Genomic DNA, 23,939 nt, shown 5'->3' with positions numbered 1-23,939 from the left:
TTATTTTCATCCGATTAAACCCTTTAAAAAATTAAAGTTAGAAAAAATCAAAGGCTGCTTTTTCACTGGTCACATCTAGTATCTTGGGAAACGAACCCGATTTTTAATAAATGTGTTTCGATTTTCGAAGATTTTTTTTAACTTTTAATTTCAGGCAGATTGGTGAGGTCCAAACGACGTCACATACAAAGGTGTATGCCCTGTTCGTGGACTTGCTCTTAAAAGCTCCTAATAAAAATTACCAAATGATAAACCATACTTTAAAATGAGTGCAAGTCATTGGCAGGGACACTACTTATCTAGGAAAAAAAAAATCATTTAGATATAAATAACACAAAAAAATCTCTTAGCCTTAATTTGTGCTTCGCAAATGTTATATGAAAACAAAGGATTTGTAAAAACTTCATTCAATCGTATGTCGCGTGGCGTTTACGTCGTTTTGGCGGTTATGTGTTAGTAGAATCAACTAATTACAAGGAAGTAACTACTCTAAAGTGATTTAGATTTTTTTAAACCAAAAGGACGATGATGAAATATTGGAAAAATGCATTTCCAATTCAATAGGTAATCAACCATTCAAATTTGGCTAAAATGGAATCGCAGAACCCGAATTTTGTGTTAAAAGTAAGACAAAAAATGGTTTTTTTGTTCGTGATTCGATTATCTGAAGTTCCTTCATACAAACCTTCGGATAATCGAACTTCGGAGAATCGAGTTTAGACTGTAATTAAATGATCAAATCTACAGATTTAAATTCATATTTTTCACTCGCTGTTATTTTTTGAAACTTGAATGAAGTAGCCACGCAAAACATTGCAATTTATGGAGAAGCACGGTGCTTCTTTCCAACAAGGTTTGTTGCATACTCACCAGGCGCATATTCGTTTTAATTATAGAAAGCAATCGCTTGAATTCACATGAAAGAAAACTGCTTGTTGAAAATTATTTTAGTATATTATATTTTTATCTTATCGGGTTTCCTAAGTATACAAAAAAAGCCTTTCGTTCAATCTGTTTTTTTTAGCTAAAATATCTCTTTCTCTTCTGAATGACTTGATTTTCCCCTTAAATGAAAAGATTGCTTCTTTTTTTTCCTTGCTTCACTAAATACAATTCGGCATAAGTACACTTGTTTCTTTTTTTTCGTTTTTTTTCACTTGAAACTACGTTTACGATTAGTTAAAATTACTTATATCACTTCCGCGCGCGCGTTTCTGCCCCACTTTGCTTTCTTCTTGCTACCTGCTACTGTAAAGTAAATTGATTTGCTCGTTTGCTTGATCATCATCATCATAAGTATAATTTCCAATAAGGCGTGTGTGACCGAACCATCGCGTCACACATTTGGTCCGCATCCCCGTATCGTAACAAACACGACGCACTTATTAACATAACGAAAATTGTAAATGCTATTATCGAAGACGCGATGAAGCACTTGCGCCTCTCGGCCGAGGGGGGTCAACAATCGATCATAAATAGCTCTTTTTTTGCGGGTAATTAATTTGGACACAGTGCACTGTATTGACTGTAAGTGCCTCTGGCCTTTTTTATGTGTTATCATATTTTATTTTCTCTCTCTGCTTGTTTGTGGTATTGCTTCTTTTTTTTTTTTTTGCTTAGGAGTGTGTGGGGGGAATGTTTTGCTTTGCTTTCCATTTTTTTCATTGTTGTTGTTGCATCAGTATCAACAGGCTTTATCGACTCGATCTTCGATTGGCACCGTCTCATCTTTTATGACGACCCTGCCGGGCATCGGTGACCGCTCCCCACAGTTCGATGATAAAGTCGTCGGTGAATCCGAACGCCTCCAGGTCGGACGCATCGATCGCCTCGGCAAAGTCCATCGAGTTGGTTTTGTTGCTACCGAGGTCCCAGATCTACGGAATTGGAGGGTGTTAAATTGTTGCTCCGATTTAGATACTTAGGTCAAGAAATACTCACTTGCGTCGCTAGTTCCGTGTCGTTGATTCCCATAAACGAATCTAGCAGTGAATTGATGGCATCTATTCCACACTGAGTTGCATCGTCGTGCTAAAGAAACATTCCTGTTTAGATTTCGACTCGCACAAATCATCTCAAAGCCCATTCTTACCTCGTCCTCGATGGCTGCATTCCCGTTGGACTTAAACCTAAGCGTCTCCTTGCCACTGCCGTAGCCCTGCTTCGTCTGCTTGGCACCGCCCTTGTTGCGTGGCGCAATACCCTGGAAGCCACTCTTCATGGGCTCCACCAGCCGGATCGTGAAGGTCGACCCGGTCGGAATGTCCTTGAGCATGCGGGCCACCTCGTAGTGCCGTTTGCCGACCACGTTCACCCCGTCCAGCTTCTCGATGTGGTCACCGACCTAAGCACACACACAAATCAGTCCAAATCCCAAATTGACAAAATTAACCAACCAACCTGTATGTGGGGAATCCGGTCAATCACGCTGCCACTTTTGATCCGCTTGATGAACGCGTAGCCGGCGCCGTTATCGGTGATGGTCAGCCCGAGGGCGTCCTCCGACTTGACGATTTCCACCTCCTTCGGGCGGCCCTTTTTGTGTGCAAAGATGAAATCGTTCAGGCCGATCTGTCCGCCCAGCAGGTTGCTCATGTCGACCTTGTGCGAGTTCAGCGTGCAGAACAGAATCTGGAAGGGGAGGTGGTGGGAGAAATAGAATTGGGAATTTAAATAGTGTTTATTAACGGTTGGTAGATTTTATTTATTATTAATTTTTAAACGGATTGAAAAGACCTTGTAAATCAGAGTTTTCAATAAAAAAAAAACTTCGACAAGTCGTCAAGTCGCAGCGTGTAAAAAATTGTAAAATAATCATATGAACTCATAGAACCCAAAATATGACCAAAAATCGATATTTTGACACTTTGGTTCAATTCCGAGGACAAACTCAGATTCAGCTTGCAAAATTACATGAATATTTTTTACCTTTTCTACTTTTTTCATCCAAATTTATTTTTTCAAAAATGAAAATTTTTGTTTTCAAGAGCATTCGAAGACTTTTATTTAAAAAATAACCCAAAATTGACACAAAAAATAATATTTTTTTGAGGGTTTGGCTGATGCCATTGAGAAAACTATTCGTAGAAGGCGTAGATTACAAGATAAAATTTTGCTATTTTGGACAAAGTTTCTTGGATTGGCATACTTAACAACTTTCTGGAAAAAAATCAAAAAATATTCTTGGAAAGTTAGATACAGTCCAGACTGGATTATCCGAAGTTTCGATTATCCGAAGGTTTGTATGGGAAATCGGATAATCGAATCATGACCAAAAAAATGCTTTTTTCGTATGTTTTTATTTTCTTACTTTAAACATTTAATTCGAGTTCTGTCAAATTTGAATATTTATTTGCCTTTTAAATTAAGAAATGTTTTTATTAATATTACGTCACCGCAATTTTTGCTGTCATCATGGATTCAAAAGTTCTAAATTATTTTAGATGGTTCATACTTAAGCTCGACAATCAAATATAAGACAACCAAAAACATATTTTTTGCGTGATTCGAATATCCGAAGTGAAATTTTTCCGAGGCCTTATGATAAACGAGTTTGGACTGTATTATAAAACATCAAGAGGTCATTTTTGAATTTACAGCAAAATTTATCATTTCAATCATTTTTATGTTTTACCGGTCTGAATCAGAATCTGTATAAATCAAAATATTCAAAATATTTCAAAAATTATAGGTTTTTAATTTTTTGTACGGAGTTTTAACTGACCTAGCCTTATAGGTGAATCGATCTTTAAAAAACATTTGTTTTTAAAAATTGTCGAAAATCAGTGTTAAGATTGGAATATCTTTTGGCAATCAAAACGGATCAACGAAGTTGAAAAAGGGGTAAGAGATTTCTTTACAATTTTTAAATAAAAACAAATATTTTTTTAAAGATCGATCCACATATAAGGCTAGTCAATTAAAAATCCGTACCGAAAAATAAAAAAAACCTATAATTTTTGAAAAACGCAATTTTCATCGATCGAATATTTTGATTTCTAAAGATTCTGATTCAGGCCGGTAAAACACAACTTTCTATTTTTAAATCTCTATTTATGATATTTTGCTCCAGCCACGCCGTGGCCCTTATGTTTATACATTTTTTTGGTTTTTGTCTGCTCTACAACATTGTTGCACTCTAAAAAGTAGCCCTGCAAAGTTACATAAAACACATAATCATTAAATAAGAAATGATCTCTCTTTGTTTTTGCAGGTTCGTAAAGCACCTTAAATTTTCCTTAAATTACATCTCTCTCGATTTCTGACTGTTGAGTCACGGGAAATTGAAGAATTCTTTTTTTTTTCGGAATTTTGAGTAAGTAAGTAGTATCGAGCGTCAGATTTTACACAAAAGTCCCTTTGGCATAAAATTTTTATCTCCTCACGGTTTCGAGCTACAAATCACTGAAAAAACGTGTCTTAGTGAAAATCCAGAAAAATGAAAGGGGTCGTACTGCCTCACCGTCACGAGATCTCGAAAAATGGACCTCGGATTCAAAATCAGGGACCAAAATTACCCTTCAAAGCAAAGTTGACCATCACATATTCATGGAACCGTGGTGGACTTTTAATAGCCCTCTCACCATCTCTTGAATTTTACTCACAGTCCGTTCACTGTACCTTATTACTCTCTGTCCGCGTTCTTTTTTCTCACGGATGGGTACTGTGCTTCTATGGGTACATCACAATATTTATAAAAAAGTTTTCGTAGAAACTACAGAAATAATGCACATCTCTAAAACCATTATAAGACTATACAGACATTTATAAAAAATTGAAAAAAAATCTCAATAACAGATTATTACTAAACCACATGCCTCAATCTAAATCGGCGACATTCCAGTGTTCTCCGCTTTCTTCACTTGTAAACCACACTACTTGCACCATCAACTCATCACTCTACAAAATGTTCCCAAATTTAAATTATTTCCACAGCGATAGTCACAGCACTCTTTCCAGCAAACGAGCGGGGTTTTTCCTCAAGCGATTACCGACCGATTTCCGTCCGATTTCGATGCACCATCCGAGAGGCGTTTCCAGCAACACTAACCGCACCGCTCGACTTTGGCTGCTCATGGCGGTGGCGCCCGCGACCCTCGATCATCTGCTGGTGGCTTTGTGCATCATCAACAACATCACCATCAACACACGATGCAAAAGAGAGAGAGAGAGGTTGAGCAAGAGCAAGAGCGAGGCCACTTTTGATGCGGAAGATTTTTTGCTTAAACTTTTTTTTTGCTCGATTTATGAAGCATAAGTTCAAGGGGGGTTCGAAAGCTCATTTTTTTCTCTCTCTCGTGCGGAAGGTGGCTTACTCTCACTCTCTTGATCTCAGCAAGTGGGGGGCTTTGGTTGGTTAGGTTGAGTAATGGCCGCGGGGCTGTTTTCACTTTACTATGGATTGCGGGGAAATTTTTAAGAGAAATTGACGAAAAAAAAAGTCGTCGTTCGCGACGGTTGTTTGCCAATGTTGACGTTTTTTGCTCCGTGGAGGATTTATTTTCCCTTGTAAATCATTGATCGAGACTTTTGTTCCAATAAATGCTACTCATTTTAGTCCTTAAATATCGAATAATAGAAAATAACGTTTCCATATCGATAGCAATCACGATCTTGATCGCATTCCATAGCTTAATTTTCACATCGCTTCCACCAATCATCATCATACCCCTGATGATGAGATGGAAAATGAAATAAGCTTGTGCAATAATTTTTGAAGCCTCGGTTTTTGTTTAAAGATTGAATAACTTGGCTGCGTGAGCTACTGTTTGATGTGCTTGATTTCATGCATATGCAATTCAAGTCTTTTTCAGTCTTATTCGGTTGCATGTTGCCTGCATCTCGAGACACGAGACGCGACTCGTGCGCCAAGTATCATGTAATCGCGCACTTTTTGGAGATTTATTTTAAGTTTGGTGGGAAAAAACGTCATGCGTCATTGTCTACCCCTTAATTGAATCAAACAATGAGCTAGGGATGCTCCAAATACAATCGGCCCACTCGTGTTTGAAAATAACTCTTTTCTTCGAACAGAGTCACAACGAGGGGGTCGTCCACAAATCGCGAATCACAACGAAAAGTTTTTTTTTGTTCTTTTAAAAATGCAAGAAAATTATTTAAAACAAAATTTAGTGGCAATATTGGCCAACGTCGTTTATGGATTGCCCCGCAACACGTTTTCCTTGTTGTTGTTTTCGTTTCGCATCGAGGGTGGACGGAACGCATGTAAGGTAATTGTAGTCACGTTGATTTGGTGTGAACAGTTGTGGTACATGAATGTTGTGCTGATTTTTGCACGAATTTAAAATATGTCTGATTTGACTAAGGATAATCAAAAGCATAATCTAAAACATTATCATAAAGTTGATAACAAATCTTTGAATTTGAACACACAAAAAATATAAAAAAATGTAGCAATTTTAAGCATTAAAAGACAACAGTAAAACATTAGTAACATTTCACAATTTGTATGAATATTGGAATTAAGGATGAAGTTTACTCAAATATTTCTAATGCCCTAATAAGCTAAAACACTGAGTAATTTTTTGATAAATTTGGTGGTTCCAGAGAAATTGAAATCTTTGATTAAAACTATTCATAGAAAAGTAAATAAAGTAGATTTATTTATTTAGAAAAAATCTTCGCATAAATTAAATAAATAATTTTAATAACAATACTTTTTAGAAAATTTAAATAAAAATACGCGCAAATAGTTATCAGACCACGGAAAAAATATTTTCATGGATTCTAATATATATTCCAAACCGTAGAACAACATTAAGCATTTTGAGCAACTCTACCAAAAACCTTATCTTTTGATTTTTTTAATGTATTTTTTTATTTGCCTAAAATTTCACTTAATTTTCAGGATGCAAAATCAGATTTGAAATCATTTCGAGATAAATCCAACCAAGGTTAGATTTTGGAAAAAATGCAATTTTTCTTTTTCTGCTAGAAGTGCCCAAACCTGAAAATATTTTTTTTCTTGGAAGACGACATTCGAAGATAAACGACAACTGGTAGTATCAAGTGGTTAAGAAGCGAAAAAAAAATCACCATGATCACAGACGGGATTCGAACCCGTACCATCCACGTCTCTAGCGAGGTAGGTACTCTACCCTTAAGCCAGTTAGCTTTGCTGAAATACAATCACAAAAAAACAGGAAAAAATAAGTATTTTTGGTTGTCACCCAAATAGCACTCAATTTTCGATTTAAAAATATAACTTTTAAAAGTATTTCAATGAAAATTTTAATTTTTCGTCGAGAGATAAAGACTTGAAATAAAAATTACAAAATTTGCCTAAAAAATCTGGAGGCAAAACAGTTTCAAATAGCTTCAAATTTGTAATGGAACTACAAGTCAAATCAAATCATCAATCAAAATGCATTTTTCTGTGTTGGTAATAACATTTAGCAAGTTTATGCTTATTTAAAAAATATTTTGAATTTTTTTGAAAATCAGATGTACAAAAAAGCTAAATGTTTTTTTCCGAAAAAAAAATTCCGTCAATTTTTAGAAATTCAGGAAACTAGGGGAACAGCATCTAATTCCAGCGTGCCTCTAATGTTGGCAGGTCAGAACTTTGACATTCAATTAAAGCTAATTAAAAGCGTTTTCAACTGAAATCGAATGATAAACAACTCAATAAGAAGTGAGCAAGCAAGTTTCTATAAAAAGTTTTGCAAAATTAGTTGTTTGAATAGTGAAAATCAGCAAATTGGATGGAGTTAGGAGCTTAACCTGCCAAACATACGAGAATTTCCCCTAATGATTTCAAATCAAATTGGTGAAATTGTTAAATTGATTGTAAACTATTTAAAATACATTGTGTAATGTGTATTTTTGGTATTTTTAATTAAATATGGCGCTTACGGACTTTTTGCAGTTTTTTTTATTTTGGGACCACAGATCGGAAAAATAAATAAAACTTTAGGAATAAAATATTTTAAATAATTTTAAATTTATTAATATTTTGCAAATTTAGGATTTGCGTTAGAATGTTGAAACTTGGGCTTATAATTTGTATAAGCCTTATGATATTTCATTGTGTATTACGTTTTTTAAGCCATAGAACGGCCATAAAATTCTGATCTTTACGACATGATTTCATGAACACAGTTAAAACAAATTGGAAGTTATAAATTTGATGGTTGGATACTACCTTTTTGTTATGTAATTCATGTAACACCAACCATCACATTTTTAACGCTCCAAATATAATCTTTTTTTTTTACAGTGAAGCACGAAATAAATTTTAAAAGGGACAACCTTATAACAGCTAAACTGTTACAGAAAGAATGAGTTTTTCAACTACGATTCTCACATTTTTCCTAATCCCGCCTAAAAGCCAGATAGAGTTCGCCCCGACACGGCCAAGCCCGACTCCACCGTATCAAAAACTCAATTAGCAATTCCCAGCTAGCAAACATCAGCAGCGCGCCGTGCCGAATTGGTAGCACTGATCCATATTAAGTCGATGCAAAGCAAACCAAGTCAGCCCGTGGCAACAAGTGCCACTTGGAGCAGCCCGCAAGAGTTGCTTCTTCTTCTTCGTTCATTCTCCTCAGCCCGAGCCGAGTTTGTTTGCAAAGAGAAAGGAAATATCGGTTAAACCGATTCCGGCGGGTCTCATTCCGGCATCGTCGGGGAGGAGGAGGTGGAGACAGGGAGCACATGTTTTCCGCAGTCGGAATTGGTTTTGCATTGACGGGGTAACCTCAATTTTCGGTTGATTATTATCATTATTAACAGACCTCTCACCACCGCCAGCCATCGATCGTCAGAAGAAGAAGAGGAAGAAGCTCAATTTGGTTTACTTTTGCGGCACCGACTGACAGACTGGCATCTGACTGCTGGGAGGAAGATTAAGAGCTCGGCGCGTGGACTCCTCCGGTGGTGAATGCGCAGATTCCACCGACACCTCGGAGAAGAAGAGAGAAAGGGAGGTGCATTGACTTGAGTCACGTAATGACGTCGATGCTCTGACTGGTGACGACTCAAAACCACTTTTGGCCTCGGGTAACAGATAATTGGCCAAGTTATGGGGAAGCTGATAATTTCGCTATCATCTCGAGTAATTTTCGATAATTTGAGGGAGGCAAGCTACGAGCCCCACATGATATTGAATAATGATGTTATTTATCTTTCTATGGAAATAAGTAATCCAAACCTTTGTACCTTTTCTTTTATAGATTTTGACATATTTTTCTTAAGTACCGTCAACTGGGATAAATCAAGACTACAGTCTGAATAGGGACAGTTGTATTTAATTCATTTAAAAGCTTAAATTTAGGAAATCTAAATCCAATCTAAACTTATTTAGTTGATCTGTATTTGTTCTAACTGAAATTATTTGAAAAATAAAGTGCAAGAACCTAGCTAAAAAAGCTGTCCCAATTTGCCCCAGATGAAGTACACCACATAACAACCCTATTTTGTACCCCATAAACACATTATGCTTACTTAGAGCGTATCCTAGACCTTATACCTTCCCAAAACCCGTTCAACTCCAAGCGAAACTTATTTGGTGACACCATGGAGATTTTCCCATGCCCCATTAAAAAAAATGGAGCATCAACACGACCCGTCTTCCAAATCCTTTTCCTTGTCCCTGGTGCGCGGTGGAGATGGGAACGGCTGGCAATGGACCGCTGTCATTCAGGTCGATTCAGGTTGAATTGGTTTTATTCCCAATTATCAACTCCTAGGCAACCTGTTTTGGTAAATCGTCAGATATAGCATGAGCATGAGCATGAGCATGGTTGACTGCCAATGAGCTGCTACTCCGTTATTGACGGATCAGCTGAAGTTACACAATGAACCAACAGATGAGTAGTGGGAGCTAATCATCCTCACTGTATAACCCCTGAAGATCTCTGCTTTAAGTCAATACCGGCGCCCCCCCAAGGAGATGCAGTTCAACAAAGGTAGGAATGTTAGTCCGATAGTTGAAGTTGCAGACTCATCAGACACAGAGTTTGTCGCTCTATACCTGTTGACACCGCATGAGACCGTTGAATCCACAGCATCTCCTTCAAGCATCACGGGAAGTGGGGGAATTGTGTTAGTAGGAGAAGGAAAGGGAAGGTCAGGATTCATCTTGGTAGACGATATGACCAGAATGTGAACCATAATCGTTGCCTTCTGAGCTACGGCGCTATGAGAAGGACTTATCATTCGCGTATTTTTTACTTCAAACCGCCGCCGTGCCATCCGAGCAACGATGCTTTGGGATGGACTTTCAAAACGTAATGAAATTTGTATTAACGCATTATTCGGTAACGTACAATTTAAAATAGATCCGGATTTACTATTGGTAGATGATATGACCAGAAAGTGAAACATAATCGTTGCTTTCCGAGCTTCGACGCTTTGAAAAGGACTTAATTATATTCTCAATCCCGTATTTTTTAGTTATTACCGTCGGCGTGCCATCCGAGCATCGATGCTATGGGAAGGGCTTTCAAAACAAAATGAAATTTTTAGTAACGTATTATTCGTTATCATGCAAACCTCAAATAGTGCTGATACACCGAATTGTTTCAATCGATTTCATGAAGTTCTTCGCGCACGACTTCTTTACAACCAACTTAACAACGAATTTACCCAGTCCGGACCGAAAACAACCGGCTCAAAAACAGAAAGACAATATATACACGACGACGCGAAGCCTTCTATCAATAAATTCAAGAAACTTCACTACTTTGCCGCGGATTCTCGCGCGTCGATTCGCCAACTGATCTCCCCCACGAACACCACACGACTCCCTGTTTTGGTAAATCGTCAGATATACATGACGAAATCCAGTCTGCAACACGCTAAAATCACCGTCTCCAAGCGAAGCAAATACGCGTATTAGGCCGATGCAAATATTTTTCAAAGTTTTTGTCCCTAGGCTCTGGCCAGGGTCGAGGAGGGGACAAAAAATAAAAAAATATAAATATTGAAATAACAAGCCATAGTTTCAACATTTACATGGAAAAAGTGTTTTGAAATGCATTTTATACTAGTAGGGGAAGGTGGGGCAAGACGACCATATGGGGCAAGAGGAACAATCGCTCGTACGGCCTTAATTTTTACAATTTTGATTATTTCCAGTATGAGGAATTGTTGCTAGCAATGCAATTAACTGATTCTACTACCACATAACTGCCAAAACGACGTAAACGCCACGGGGCATAAGATTTAATTAGGTTTTTTTTCAAAACCTTTGTTTTCTTATAATATTTGGAATGTACAAAATAAGGCTTAGGATTTGTTTTAAGGCTCATTTTATCAAAATTCTTTTTTTCCTAGATTAGTAGTGTCCCTACCAATTACTTGCACCTATTATACAGTATGATTTAACTTTTAGTTATTTTTGTTGAGAGCTTTTCAAAAATCTTGTTCAGGTGGGGCAAGTGTATCATATGGATTTTTAGTATGGAAAAAAATACGAATTGCTGCAAAAACATATTTTATTGGGAAATAAATACATAAAAGTACTTAAAAACTGATAAACAATTGTTAAAAAAAATGTCCATACAAAATATATCGATATTATGAAAATTTACTACTTATCATATAAGTAATATTTTTTTTTCGCAAAAACGATCAAATATTTAGTAAAATATTATTATTTAATCTTAAAATGAAAAATACCTTTCAAATACATTCTAATCTGATGTATTTGAGTGATAACAGTACAATTGTTTTGCGTTGCGTTTTGCCCCACTAGTTGAGTAGAACGTACGGAAAATCAAACATTTTAAAATCGATTTTTTGTTATAAAAAACTGGATTTTTTAAAAACTTTTTCTATCAAAGTCTTAGTCAAGACTTGGAGGAGAGCTGGCAACGCGGCCAAGTTAACCAGACGCGCTTCCTCGGTAGTGAAATTTAAATACGCTTTTTTGGCTGAAAATCATCAATTTTTCTGCTAAAATGTGTTAGAATCGATCGGCCGTAAAGTGGATTCGTCGGGAATGGTGAAGTTCGGTGATTTTCGTGAAGAAAAAGTGTTTAAAATTAGTTTTGTTTTTTCTTGGAAGGTGCGGGGAGAGAGACACGCTCACTCGGTTGTTGACAGTTTCAGAAAAGCCCTTGTGCCTCGAGGGTGTGTGTGTGTTGGTTCCCACATTGCATGGAAGCTTGCATGCAAGCGGGTGGTGCTGAACTGGGACAGAAGATGGAGGATTGATAAAGGGATGAAGAGTTTTTAGTTTCGTATTGGTGGTTGCAAATGAAAAGTGAAGTTTTGGGGGGAATTTGTGAAAAAGTGCCTTTTCCGTAGCAAGGGTCTCATTCAGCCTTTGTTTTTGATGACCGCGGGTGTTTGAAGGATTGAGTATGGGTAAGAAAAGTCAGGTGAGTTGACAGTGCGATGAGGGGTGACTGCTCATCGGGGCTGAGTGCTTTAAGTCAGTGTGGCAACTGCCACGCCACTAAGCTCGACGGTGGTCGGTGGCGGAACTAAATAAGTGCAGTGATGCCTTATTCACAGAATCCCGGTGAGTTTGTTCCAAGCAAAAAGTTTTAGTATTTTGAAAAAGAACTACGCCGCGTCTTTTGCATTTTTATGATTTATGTTTTTAGTTCATTTCACGTCGCGGTTGCTGCAAAAGATTTCCCCGTTACCGTTATCGTCGTTGGTTTACTCCGTTTTTGTTTGTTTTGTTTTTTGCCTGTACTCGTTTAAATGTTAGCTAAGAGATATTTAAGAAAAATACAAATACGTGAATATTATTAAAAATAATGAATACCCAGTTTATTATCCCTGCGATTCAGTCTTTCCACAGCCGGCTGTCTAAGAATGAATCGATTTTAATTCAACACCAAAATTTACTCTTAATATTTACTCCATACAGCCGGCTGTATGAGTTTAAAACCTACATAATAATTAAAGCGTACCTAAATCTTTATTTTCCTCAGTACAGCGGGCTGACTGAGTATAATAATCTATTATTATAAACATATAAATTAGAAATACCTAAATCATCCACATTACTCAATACAGCCGGCTGTATGAGTTTAATATCTCAGAAGTTAAACCACTTTTTATCAACCCGCAATACCTTTCGGGGTATATCCTAGGGTCCTACCTTTCTACTAACATTGAGTCCAAAACCTCCCTACAAACATCTATACCACTAAGGTGACGTAGGGGTCCCTGCGCACTTTAGATAGGTGTTTACTAACATTCCTTCATTTCCCTGAGGATAGCTTGGACCCGGCGTGGACCCCCTTATGCCCTGGGCTGTATTACACACTCATCAAAAGATGAAGACATGGTATCTCCCGTGTTGGATTATTGTTCCGGATGAGGGTCTAACACAACCAGACCAAACAGTGGGATAAGCGTTGTGGAGCCTTCCGGTGGTGGGGCGTCCTCCAAATGCTAATGCTAATGCTAAAAGTCTTAGTCAAGACTTGGAATAAGATGATTATAAAAAAATCCAACAGATTTTTTAACGTTTTTAATAGGTTTTAACGAGCATTTACTTAGCTTGTTACACTTGCCCCACTTTCCCCTACAGTTGTGGTTTGGTTGAGCGTTTTAGCAGAATGCATTACAGTGAATACAAAGAGACGAGTTGTTCCTTTTAATGAATAACGAATGGAATGAAAGAATGGAGATGAATATTTGAAAAAATGCTGGATATTTTGGAAAATTGAAAATATTGTTAAACAAATTTCAAAAAATACTGTTTCATAAAACATATCCTTGCATTTTTTTAAGATCAATACTGTATTAAAAAATAAAGATTTATGTGATCAATACTGTATTAAAAAATTAATATTGTTTTTGCTATTTTTAAATATTTTCTCAACTCTCATTTATTTAGCACCTACGAAGAACTCAAATTGTGTAAACTTTCAAGAAACCTTCCCGCAACATAATTTTCTGATTAATGACTTTCGACTTACATAAATCCTAGACTCTCGAGTAAAACCATTCAAGCGTTTTTTACTCTACAAGGCATTTCAAACAAGATTTTTGCATTCCTCTCGTCTCATTGAATCTATTTGGATCACAGAGGCGCATCCCGTTGCCCCGTTGGAGATCAGTCTCAAAATTGATCAAGATAACGCAGGTAAACAGCACTCTACTTTGCATGTACGAACATCTACCAGATAGAACGGTTTACGTGTACTAGTTAGTTAGTCTACACAACTACACTGGCGGTGGAATGGGATAGAGAGGTTACAGCAACTGTTGCACGCAACCATCGCCAAACGAAGCCTCACTAAATAGACATGTAGTGCTAGATAATCCAGTTATGCATGCCCTATTACCTTTTTTCTCGTTTTTTTTTCGCTCAGCAGTCGACCTCCTAATCCAAGCGTGACGCATTTTACCCATATTTACCGTAAATTGATTAGTAAGAAACTCAGCTGTTTGCTGGGAATGCACTTCTTAAGTAGGTTTATCTTTCTTCAAAATTACTGACCTAATCTGCTTATGAAAAACAGGAATGTTGTACGTACTGCCACTGCTTGCTATAATAAGTTTTAATTTTGGATTAATTTCCTCTAATTAGTCATAAAACTAGCACTAATTTATGCAAACTCCAATGTAAACATGGCCTAAAGTACAAAATTCAATGTCTACGCGGAAATTTGCATTTAAATTTCGGCCCAGTTCCATATCCAACAATTCGTCGTCCATTACATTGGCCGGCCTCGGCGAACCCTAGGTCCAAACGACGCCGCCGCCGCCGCTCACACAGGTGATAAATTTCAGTAACAACCGGTGCGCAAAAATCGCACCAGCCTCAGCAACCTCAGCAAAAGAGAGCTCACCGACCTTTGCTGGCCATGACGACGACAACGACTATATGACTCTACTCGCTCTCCACATGGTCCGCGGTGGTACCACAGTTGACTGATCCAAAAAGAGGGGAACCACGCTCTGTTTCACATGAGCCAACACTGAACCCGCGGACTTTAAACTTCAATTCGGTAGACTCTCCGCCAACGCACCAAACTCCAAACCATACCATATGCAAGCAGCAGCAGCAGGTCGTTTGATGAAATTAACAAAGTTTGGGGGAAATTCCCCTCTCCTGAGGCGATCGACCTGTTGCTGTTGAGGTGCCTCCCGATGGTCAGAGCAATATCCGGTCTTGGCCATTCCAAGGGTTTCCAGAAGCGTTTATTACTTGCCAGTCTGCCAATTAATTATTCAAATTACTGATGCAAAATGATTAATTACATTAATTACTTAATTACTTTTCACTACGATAAAAAAACATTTATTTAAATTCAAGTATTCATCTCTACGGTTCTAAACTAAATTAATTATAAATAGCTCATTCGATAGCTCTTTCAAAAATTATGCTGTTTTTTTTAATTTTTTTGTACAAATCTGGATAGTGTGAATTTCACGTATAATTTTTATTGAAAATAGCTTTAGCCCAGTCAACTTAATCGGAATTCTGAAACGGAATTCAATTCGAATCGTTTACGTATTCCATTTCAAACGCAACAATAGATTCCGTATACGTACCGATTGTTGCATTTGAAACGGAATACGTAAACGATTCGAATTGAATTCCGTTTCAGAATTCCGAATGAGTTGACTGGGAGGCGATCAAACGTCAAAAATGCCTCCCACTAGAGGGTGCTGAAACTTTGGGTGATGTTTACATAATATCCTACAGCGAGTTAATTGGTTTGAAATTTGGAATTGTTTTATTTTTTCTTTTAAAATTGATATTAGTATTTTATTATACCATTTTTAGGTAAAAAATAAGTAAATTGACGTTCTTTGAAGTCTTGTTTGTCATAAAAGCATAAAAAACACTGTACTGTTTTACTTCAATATATGATTTTTACATAATTAATTGATTATTTAAAATTTGTTTCAGTTTATTGCAAGTCGAATGCCATTAAAATATAGAAGTTGTTTGAAAAAGCCAAACATAAACTTTGACAAATATTTGCAGCGGCTCTTCATGAAAATTGTGAAATTCATCAAAATAACGTTAAGTTTTAAAATATTTTTCAAACATTGGCTTGACATTACTTTGCATGTTTTTTTTCTCAAGCAAATTAAAAAATCCGTTACTGAAAATACGGATAATGTGAAATTGGATTTAGTTTCTGCATCAGAATATTAGTCGATTTGAATTTCACTGAGTTTGATTTTTAGCATTGAAACATTTGAGCAATTCTCTACCAAACCGGCCGATTTCGACCATTTTTATTTTTTGTATTTTTTGATTTGGCTCAAGCTTTGTGGGGGCCTTCCCTATGACCAAAGAAGCCATTTTGCATCATTAGTTTGTCCATATAAATTTCCATACAAATTTGGCAGCTGTTCATACAAAAATGGTACGTAAATATTCGAAAATCTGTAACTTTTGAAGGAATTTTTTGATCAATTTGGTGTCTTCGGCAAAGTTGTAGGTATTGTTAAGGACTATTTAGAAAAAAATAGGTACACGGAAAAAAAAATTTCCCGATTTTTTTATTAACTTTTTTTTCACAAAAACTCAAATTCCCAAAATACGTATTTTTTGATTTTCGAGATTTTTTGATATGTTTTAGGGGACAAAAATCCGCAACTTTTGAGCTATAGAGAAACATGGTCAAAAAATCTGCCGCCGAGTTATGATTTTTTGAAAAACTGGTGATTTTTGGAAAAAATCGAAATTTCATACATAAAATTTTTTGACCACATTTTTTTATGCAAAATTGAATTTGCAATCGAAAAGTACTTTACAGATTTTTTGATAAAGGGCTCCGTTTTCAAGATATAGCCACCGAAAGTTTGATTTTAGCGAAATATTTGCAGTTTTTCAATTTTTAAAAATAGTGACCATGAGTGACCATTTCTAAAAATATGTTTTTTGACAAGTTCAGAAAATTTACAATAAAATTGTATAAGAGACATTGAAGATTGGACCTCTGGTTGCTGAGATACAGCGTCTTAAAGAAAAAGAAACACGAAAATTGAAGTTTTCTAAGTCTCACCCAAACAGCCCACCATTTTCTAATGACGATATCTCAGCAATTAATGGTCCGATTTTCAATGTTAATACATGAAACATTCGTAAAATTTTCCGATCTTTTCGAAAAAAATATTTTGAAAATTTTTAAATCAAGACTAACATTTTAAAAGGGCCAAACTTTGAATATTATGCCCATTAAAAATGCTAGTATTGATTTAATTTTTTTCAAAATATTTTTTTCGAAAAGATCGGAAAATTTCACGAATGTTTCATGTATTAACATTGAAAATCGGACCATTAATTGCTGAGATATCGTCATTAGAAAATGGTGGGCTGTTTGGGTGAGACTTAAAAAACTTCAATTTTCGTGTTTCTTTTTCTTTAAGACGCTGTATCTCAGCAACCAGAGGTCCAATCTTCAATGTCTCTTATACAATTTTATTGTAAATTTTCTGAACTTTTCAAAAAACATATTTTTAGAAATGTTCACTCATGGTCACTATTTTTAAAAATTGAAAAACTGCAAATATTTCGCTAAAATCAAACTTTCGGTGGCTATATCTTGAAAACGGAGCCCTTTATCAAAAAATCTGTAAAGTACTTTTCGATTGCAAATTCAATTTTGCATAAAAAAATGTGGTCAAAAAATTTTATGTATGAAATTTCGATTTTTTCCAAAAATCACCAGTTTTTCAAAAAATCATAACTCGGCGGCAGATTTTTTGACCATGTTTCTCTATAGCTCAAAAGTTGCGGATTTTTGTCCCCTAAAACATATCAAAAAATCTCGAAAATCAAAAAATACGTATTTTGGGAATTTGAGTTTTTGTGAAAAAAAAGTTAATAAAAAAATCGGGAAATTTTTTTTTCCGTGTACCTATTTTTTTCTAAATAGTCCTTAACAATACCTACAACTTTGCCGAAGACACCAAATTGATCAAAAAATTCCTTCAAAAGTTACAGATTTTCGAATATTTACGTACCATTTTTGTATGAACAGCTGCCAAATTTGTATGGAAATTTATATGGACAAACTAATGATGCAAAATGGCTTCTTTGGTCATAGGGAAGGCCCCCACAAAGTTTGAGCCAAATCAAAAAATACAAATAAAATCCATTTCCGGTTTTGGTAGAGAATTGATCATTTGTCTCAGAAATATTTGGATTTTTTTCGGGAAAATAGCTTAGCTCTTAATAGAGAGATATTACAGGACTGTCAATAGTGTCAATTTCTGCAGATTATAAAAAAATATTTAAAAAACATATTTTTATTTTTATTGATTTTTAAATGGTTATCCTTTGAAAATTTTGTTTTTATCAATGATAATTAAGTACATTTCGGTTTTAAATATTTGATCCACATAAACTTCAAATAATTTTGACTGCCTATTAGAAGGAAAAGCATAGGAGAGAACTATGGTGAATAAGGCCTTCTACATACAGAACCAGTCTTTTTTAATCTTTGAGTTTCACTCTTATTTGAAATTAATTAAATATTGTTATAATAGATTATATATAAAAAGTCATTAGTTTCGTTGAAAAAGTACAATTTAAAAAAATCAATTACTTGAATCACTCAAAAATTATTTTAATTTCCGATTAATTACTTTAAATTACTCTAATTAGCATGAATTAATAAGTAATTAAAGAACTACCTAATTACCAGCTCAAAATCAAAGTAATTATTAATTACTTGCCAGTCTGAGGCCTTGCTGGAAACCCTTGGGCCATTCAGTGTCACTTCAACAGGCTCGGAATGCAAGTGGCCAAGACAAGGTGATGGGTTTCAATCTCACTCTCACGCAGTCAAGGTTACCGTCTGGGTAATGCGAGTCCGTCAAACCCATAATTTATTAGTTATTATTTATTTATGCTGTAGTGGCTACTGTGGATACTGCCAACAATGTTGAACAGGTATATAAATGGTTTTAAGAATATAATTAAACGTCTCACAGAAAATAACTTCAGCCGATCGACAGAAATTTCGCATTTTTTTTTCTAAATTAAAATAATTAAAAACTAAACAAAAAAACATGCACAAGTCGTACATTCAGCTAACGAGATTTCCAATCATTTTCGAATGATCTTCTTTTCTTCGCCAAAAATAGCATTCATTCGAGTGCTGAAAAGTTTCTGAAAAGTCATTTCAGCACTTGTATATAGAAAAATAATACTTTTCGATTCTGTAATTTTTGATGAAGAAAAATAAACCGTTTCGTCATTTAAAATTTTAAATTTATTGGAAACGATAGCCTATTAGTATAACACTTTGCATCGGGTTAAGGATGGAAGGGAGAAATGACAGAAAAAATAAAAATATTTTAGAAGAGCTGAAAATTATTCAACTATAATTTTTTTTTGCTATCAAAAATTGCTAAACGTGTTTTGATAAAGTACACATTTTTCAAGTTATATGCATTTTAATGTCAAATTTTTCGATAAATGTGCAGTTTTTTGCAATTTATAAACTCTTCATGAAGGACACTACTTGTTTTCGAAATGCTTAGAAAAAATCCTACAAATTTCGCTTACAGGGGTGCTTTTCCTTCATGAAGTATTTTTAAATTGCAAGAAAACTGAACAATTCTTGAAAAATTTCATCATATTTTTTTTTAATTTCACCCTTAAATTTTGTTTGCTTGACATTTTTCAGATGTTTTCCATACACCATTTTTTTCAAAAATGCATGTCTCTGGAACCAGATTCCCCCTAAAAAATACAAAAAAAAAATCGAGAATTAAAAAATAAGTATTTTGGGGATCAACATTTCGAAGCCTCTGTGCTCTTATATGCTAACTAGATAGGAAAACCAGCAAGTCTAGTGCATGCGAGCACAGAGGCATCAATTTTGTGATATAAAGTCAAATAAAAATAATAGGATTTCCCCCCTGTACCTATTTTTGTATGAAAATTCTTAATAACAGCCTAAATTTTTTTCGAAGATACCAAATCGGCCAGAAAAGCCCTTCTTTAGATACAGATTTCCAAATATTCAAATGCACATTTTGTATGACCATCATAACAAATGTGTAAATCTCCAACAAGTGTCATACATCGGCATCTGACCACTCTTTAGCCAGCAAGCTGTGGTGGCCGAGGCAGTTAAGTCATTGGGTTAGTTTGCCGAAGTTGTCTGGTTCGATTCCCGTAGTCGACACTTTTGGTTTTTTGTTTGACAGATGAACTTTTTTTGAAATGAACCTTGAGAGAAAGATTCTCTCGCCCATCTCGAACTGTGTTCACTGTGTCCGTGAATGGCATCACTATTCTCTCGGGTGTGCGCTGCCCATTTCTGGATGTATATTTTTTTTAGTGAAGTTCGGTCAAAAACATATTCTAAATTTCAATGGTGCCTTAAGCTGGTACCAAAATTTTTAAAAGTTGTTGTCAAAATTACTAATTGTATTTTTTTTTTGCATGATTGTCGTTTGATAGTGTTTAAGTCAAATATTTTACCATTTACATTTTGTATTTTTTGTTTCATTTTCATGTTTTTTGTATAAAGTTAATTGATTAACGTTTAAGTTGCAGCAAATTGCGTTAAAATTAAAGTGAGTATCTGTATGTTGATTTTTTCTTCTTTGTCCATAATTTGCTCATTTACTAGGAATAACGTCAACTAAAAGATTAATGACAAGCCATAAATAATAACTTATCGAGACCACTCTCCGTTTAAACGCTCGTTAGTGCCATCACACCCTCTCAAAACGAGCTCCAGCAGCAGCCAGTCTAAGTGTTTCACTTTCGCTTGGAATGCTAATTTCGCTGTTATATTTTACAACCGTCCGTCCGTTCCGTCCAGCAACACCGACAAGTCGTGAAACAAACTGGGGAGCCACCTCCCAAGTCCAGCCGAAAACAGGTACAAATTTTCACCTTCCACTGCTGCTACCGAGAGGAGACTGCCAACGTCGTCTAATTAATTTGATCACACACACACACGTTCGTCGTCCAAAGTCTGAATGAAGTCTCCAGAGCGGGTTGAAAACTTCAAACACACCATCCAAACAAGCATCTAAACAAACCAGATCTTCCGAGTCCGATAGAAAGTGACCACCGCACGACTTGGCTCTTTGAGGCCATATCAGCAACAAAATAGTCGTTGAACCCCAACAACAGTGTTGCCGCGTGTCCTTCCCCCTCCCCAATGTGGCCGAACCACGCAGCATCCGCTTAAGATGGACCTCCTGTGATAAGGTGATTGCAATCGCAAACTTCACCCGGGCTGACGACAAACTGCAGCCGCCAAACGAGCGCAAAAGTCATTGTCCGGGGGCCGCCTTCCGGACTGCCCCCGATTAGGAGGAGAGCCCCGTCGTCTACTCTATACTACAGTGTGGCCACTTTTGGCTGTTTGGCCGTTTGGTCGCTATAAGGTAGTTTCACTTTAAATTAGACGCTCTCGACGACGACGATGGCCGGCCAAACCAGTCTTTGGCTGGCGAGGAGTCGAGCGCAAATTTCTCTTTCGATGGCCGTTGTCGTCACACAGACTGTGGCTGGCTGCTACTGGAAACAAAGTTCCGTTGGTTCAACGTTTTCATTTTCATTCATCTGTTGAAGAACGTTTGGCCATCAAGTTGGATCCTTGGAATAATTAAGTTTGAAATTATGGGGTATGGGGGGACAACAACTTTGAAAAAATGACATTTGCAACGCTTTCATTGACAAAAAAAAATATTGGGATAAAAACATTTCATGCCCAACTTTGAACTTTTGGAGCAAAACGTACCACAAAATGCTTTCTAAATTATTCCAGTTATATAAATCTCTTCAAACATGACCAGTTCTTTGAAAATGAATTGGTTATCAAAAAACTTTTTTTTGTTACTATTTTGAAGATGATTTTTTTAATTCGGGTAGTTTTTGCATTCTTTCAAATATTACCAGTTCTTTGGACATTTAAAAAAAATGATTTCATCCATTTCGGGGAGTTTTAGAATTCTTTACAACATGACCAGTTCTTTGAAAATAAATGGGGTTTCTAAAAAAAAGCCTTTCTGTAATTTTTCTATTCTTTCAAACATGATCAAATTCATTGGATTGGTTCTTTGGACATTTTAACAGATGCTGCTGAGATTTTTCGCATTATTTTCTACAAACTAGTTCTATAAAAATAAATCATTTAAAAAAAAACAGTTTGTTTTTTAATTATTTTCAAATATGACCAAATCTTTCAAATTAATATTTCCATGAGATTAATATTCATAAAAAATTATTAGGTTGTTAAACAAATAACTTCCATTAGTTTTCGCATTCTTTTAAACATGTCTCTCTTGTTCTTTGAAAATAAATTGGTTTTTCAAAACTTTTTCTTTATTTATTGACATCTTTTCGAACGGAAGCAGTTTTTTTGAAAACAAATAGGTTTTTCAAAAAATAATTTCTATGCGTTTTTGCGTTCTTTTAAATATGAACAGTTCTGTGGATAGTTTAACCCTTTGAAGCCTGAATTTTCAAAAATATTTTTTTTTAGTTAATTGTGGGAAAATGATTCTTACGACCATGCGAAAATTATAGGCTAGTTTAATTTTTATTTAATGAAATTTTCATTTTTGGGTCATAAATAACCAATCTGGCCTGAAAGGGTTGAAGAGTGGATGAGTTTTCATTTATTTTTGAATGTTTTGCATTGTTTTGGTATGAAAGATTCCTTTAAAAAATACCAGCTTAAAAGTTTTTTTTTTTAATATTTTTTAAGTTTTTGCATTTTATGAAACATGAGCAGTTTTTGAAAAATGTTAAGAAAGATTATTACCTAAATAAATGTTTTTTTTATGAATTTGAAAAAACACCCATTTTCTACTTAAATATCATTCATAAATCAAGTGGTTTTGTTCTGCATTTAAAACAATGTTATATTCAGCCAAAAATAGATACAAGCAATCTGTATAATTTTCATAGCAAAACAAAATTTTAGGCGAAATGTTTATTCAAACGTCTAGTGTTCATTATTTTTTTGCCACCTGATTTTTCGGAAAGATTTTGAATATTTGAGCCAGTTTAAATTGCATAAAAGATACGAAAAAAACTAAAAAGCTAATGAAAGGCGGAGGTAGAATAAGCTAAATACTATCAGAAACAAAAATTAACTTAATAACATAAATGCAAATAAAAATACATAAAATATAACAAGAACCACTGTTTTATGTTTTGGAAAACAATTCAAAATGACTCAAACTTGAATTAAAAAAAATAGCTGAAGACAATGAAAAAGGCATGCATCTATAAAGTTAGAGCAACCTCTTTGACTAATTTAAAACTAATCGTAACATAATGTTTTCAATTAATCTCACGTCAAGTTCAAACGTGTTTTCTCCACAAAACACGTTGCTTTAAAATGACCATGCAAAACATTGATGTTCCACCACAAGAACTTTAATTACAGCTTCTCATAGAGTCGAGTACACAGCCATGAAGCAAGAGCAACTTGCATGCCTCAGACCTTCAGCGGTAGTTCAAGGCGACAAACGGTGTTTTCCACAAAATTCCACCAGCACAACAAACGACAGACAAATGTGTCAATTACGATTCGAGCTTCAAGTCGCGTTCCACTCAACCGTGGAGACATTAGTTGCTTGTTTTTGTTTGTTCATCATCATTGAGGGGCGGCTTTCGATTTAAGCTCGTTAGCACCACCACCACCCGTCAACCGATGACTTAAGGTGCAGTGCAATTATTAGTATGAATCTATTTTTTTTTTCTATTTTTCGCTTGCAACCGTCGCGACCTGACCTTGTTTTGCACTTTTGCACCGTGGACTTCTTGCAGGAAACGCCTGTTGCACACTGCACCACAATTGTACAATCGTCATTAGTTGTTTCATGCGTTTCTGTCTGCTTCTTTGCAGCTTTTGTGTTACAAAATCAAACGCCGCAGCAGCATAAAAAAATAATAAATCTCTTTTACATCACTCGATCGCGGGGCGCAGTTGCGGCAGTTATGATGCCGAGATGAAACTCATGCAAGGAAGTGGATGGACTCGTCAGGTGTGGTGAGCTAC

At 35.7% G+C, this 23,939-nt stretch overlaps 1 protein-coding gene across 1 annotated transcript in view; it reads right to left on the bottom strand.

The window, feature by feature from the left end:
* Positions 1–1,597: 1,597 nt before the first annotated feature.
* The window catches only part of LOC120417805 (PDZ domain-containing protein GIPC3), a 32,529-nt gene continuing 10,187 nt past the window's right edge, over positions 1,598–23,939 (bottom strand). The window contains exons 2-5 of the mRNA XM_039580003.2: positions 2,401–2,631; positions 2,093–2,344; positions 1,942–2,031; positions 1,598–1,877 (exon numbers count right to left, since the gene is read on the bottom strand). Of these exons, the coding sequence (XP_039435937.1) occupies positions 1,725–1,877; positions 1,942–2,031; positions 2,093–2,344; positions 2,401–2,631 (726 nt within the window). The 3' untranslated portion in view covers positions 1,598–1,724. The remainder of the gene's footprint in view (positions 1,878–1,941; positions 2,032–2,092; positions 2,345–2,400; positions 2,632–23,939) is intronic.

Source organism: Culex pipiens, chromosome 3 (genome assembly GCF_016801865.2).
Source record: "Culex pipiens pallens isolate TS chromosome 3, TS_CPP_V2, whole genome shotgun sequence".
Taxonomy (NCBI): Eukaryota; Metazoa; Arthropoda; class Insecta; order Diptera; family Culicidae; genus Culex; species Culex pipiens.
Note: the sequence above shows the minus strand (reverse complement) of the source record. Positions and strands in the feature narration are given on the sequence as shown.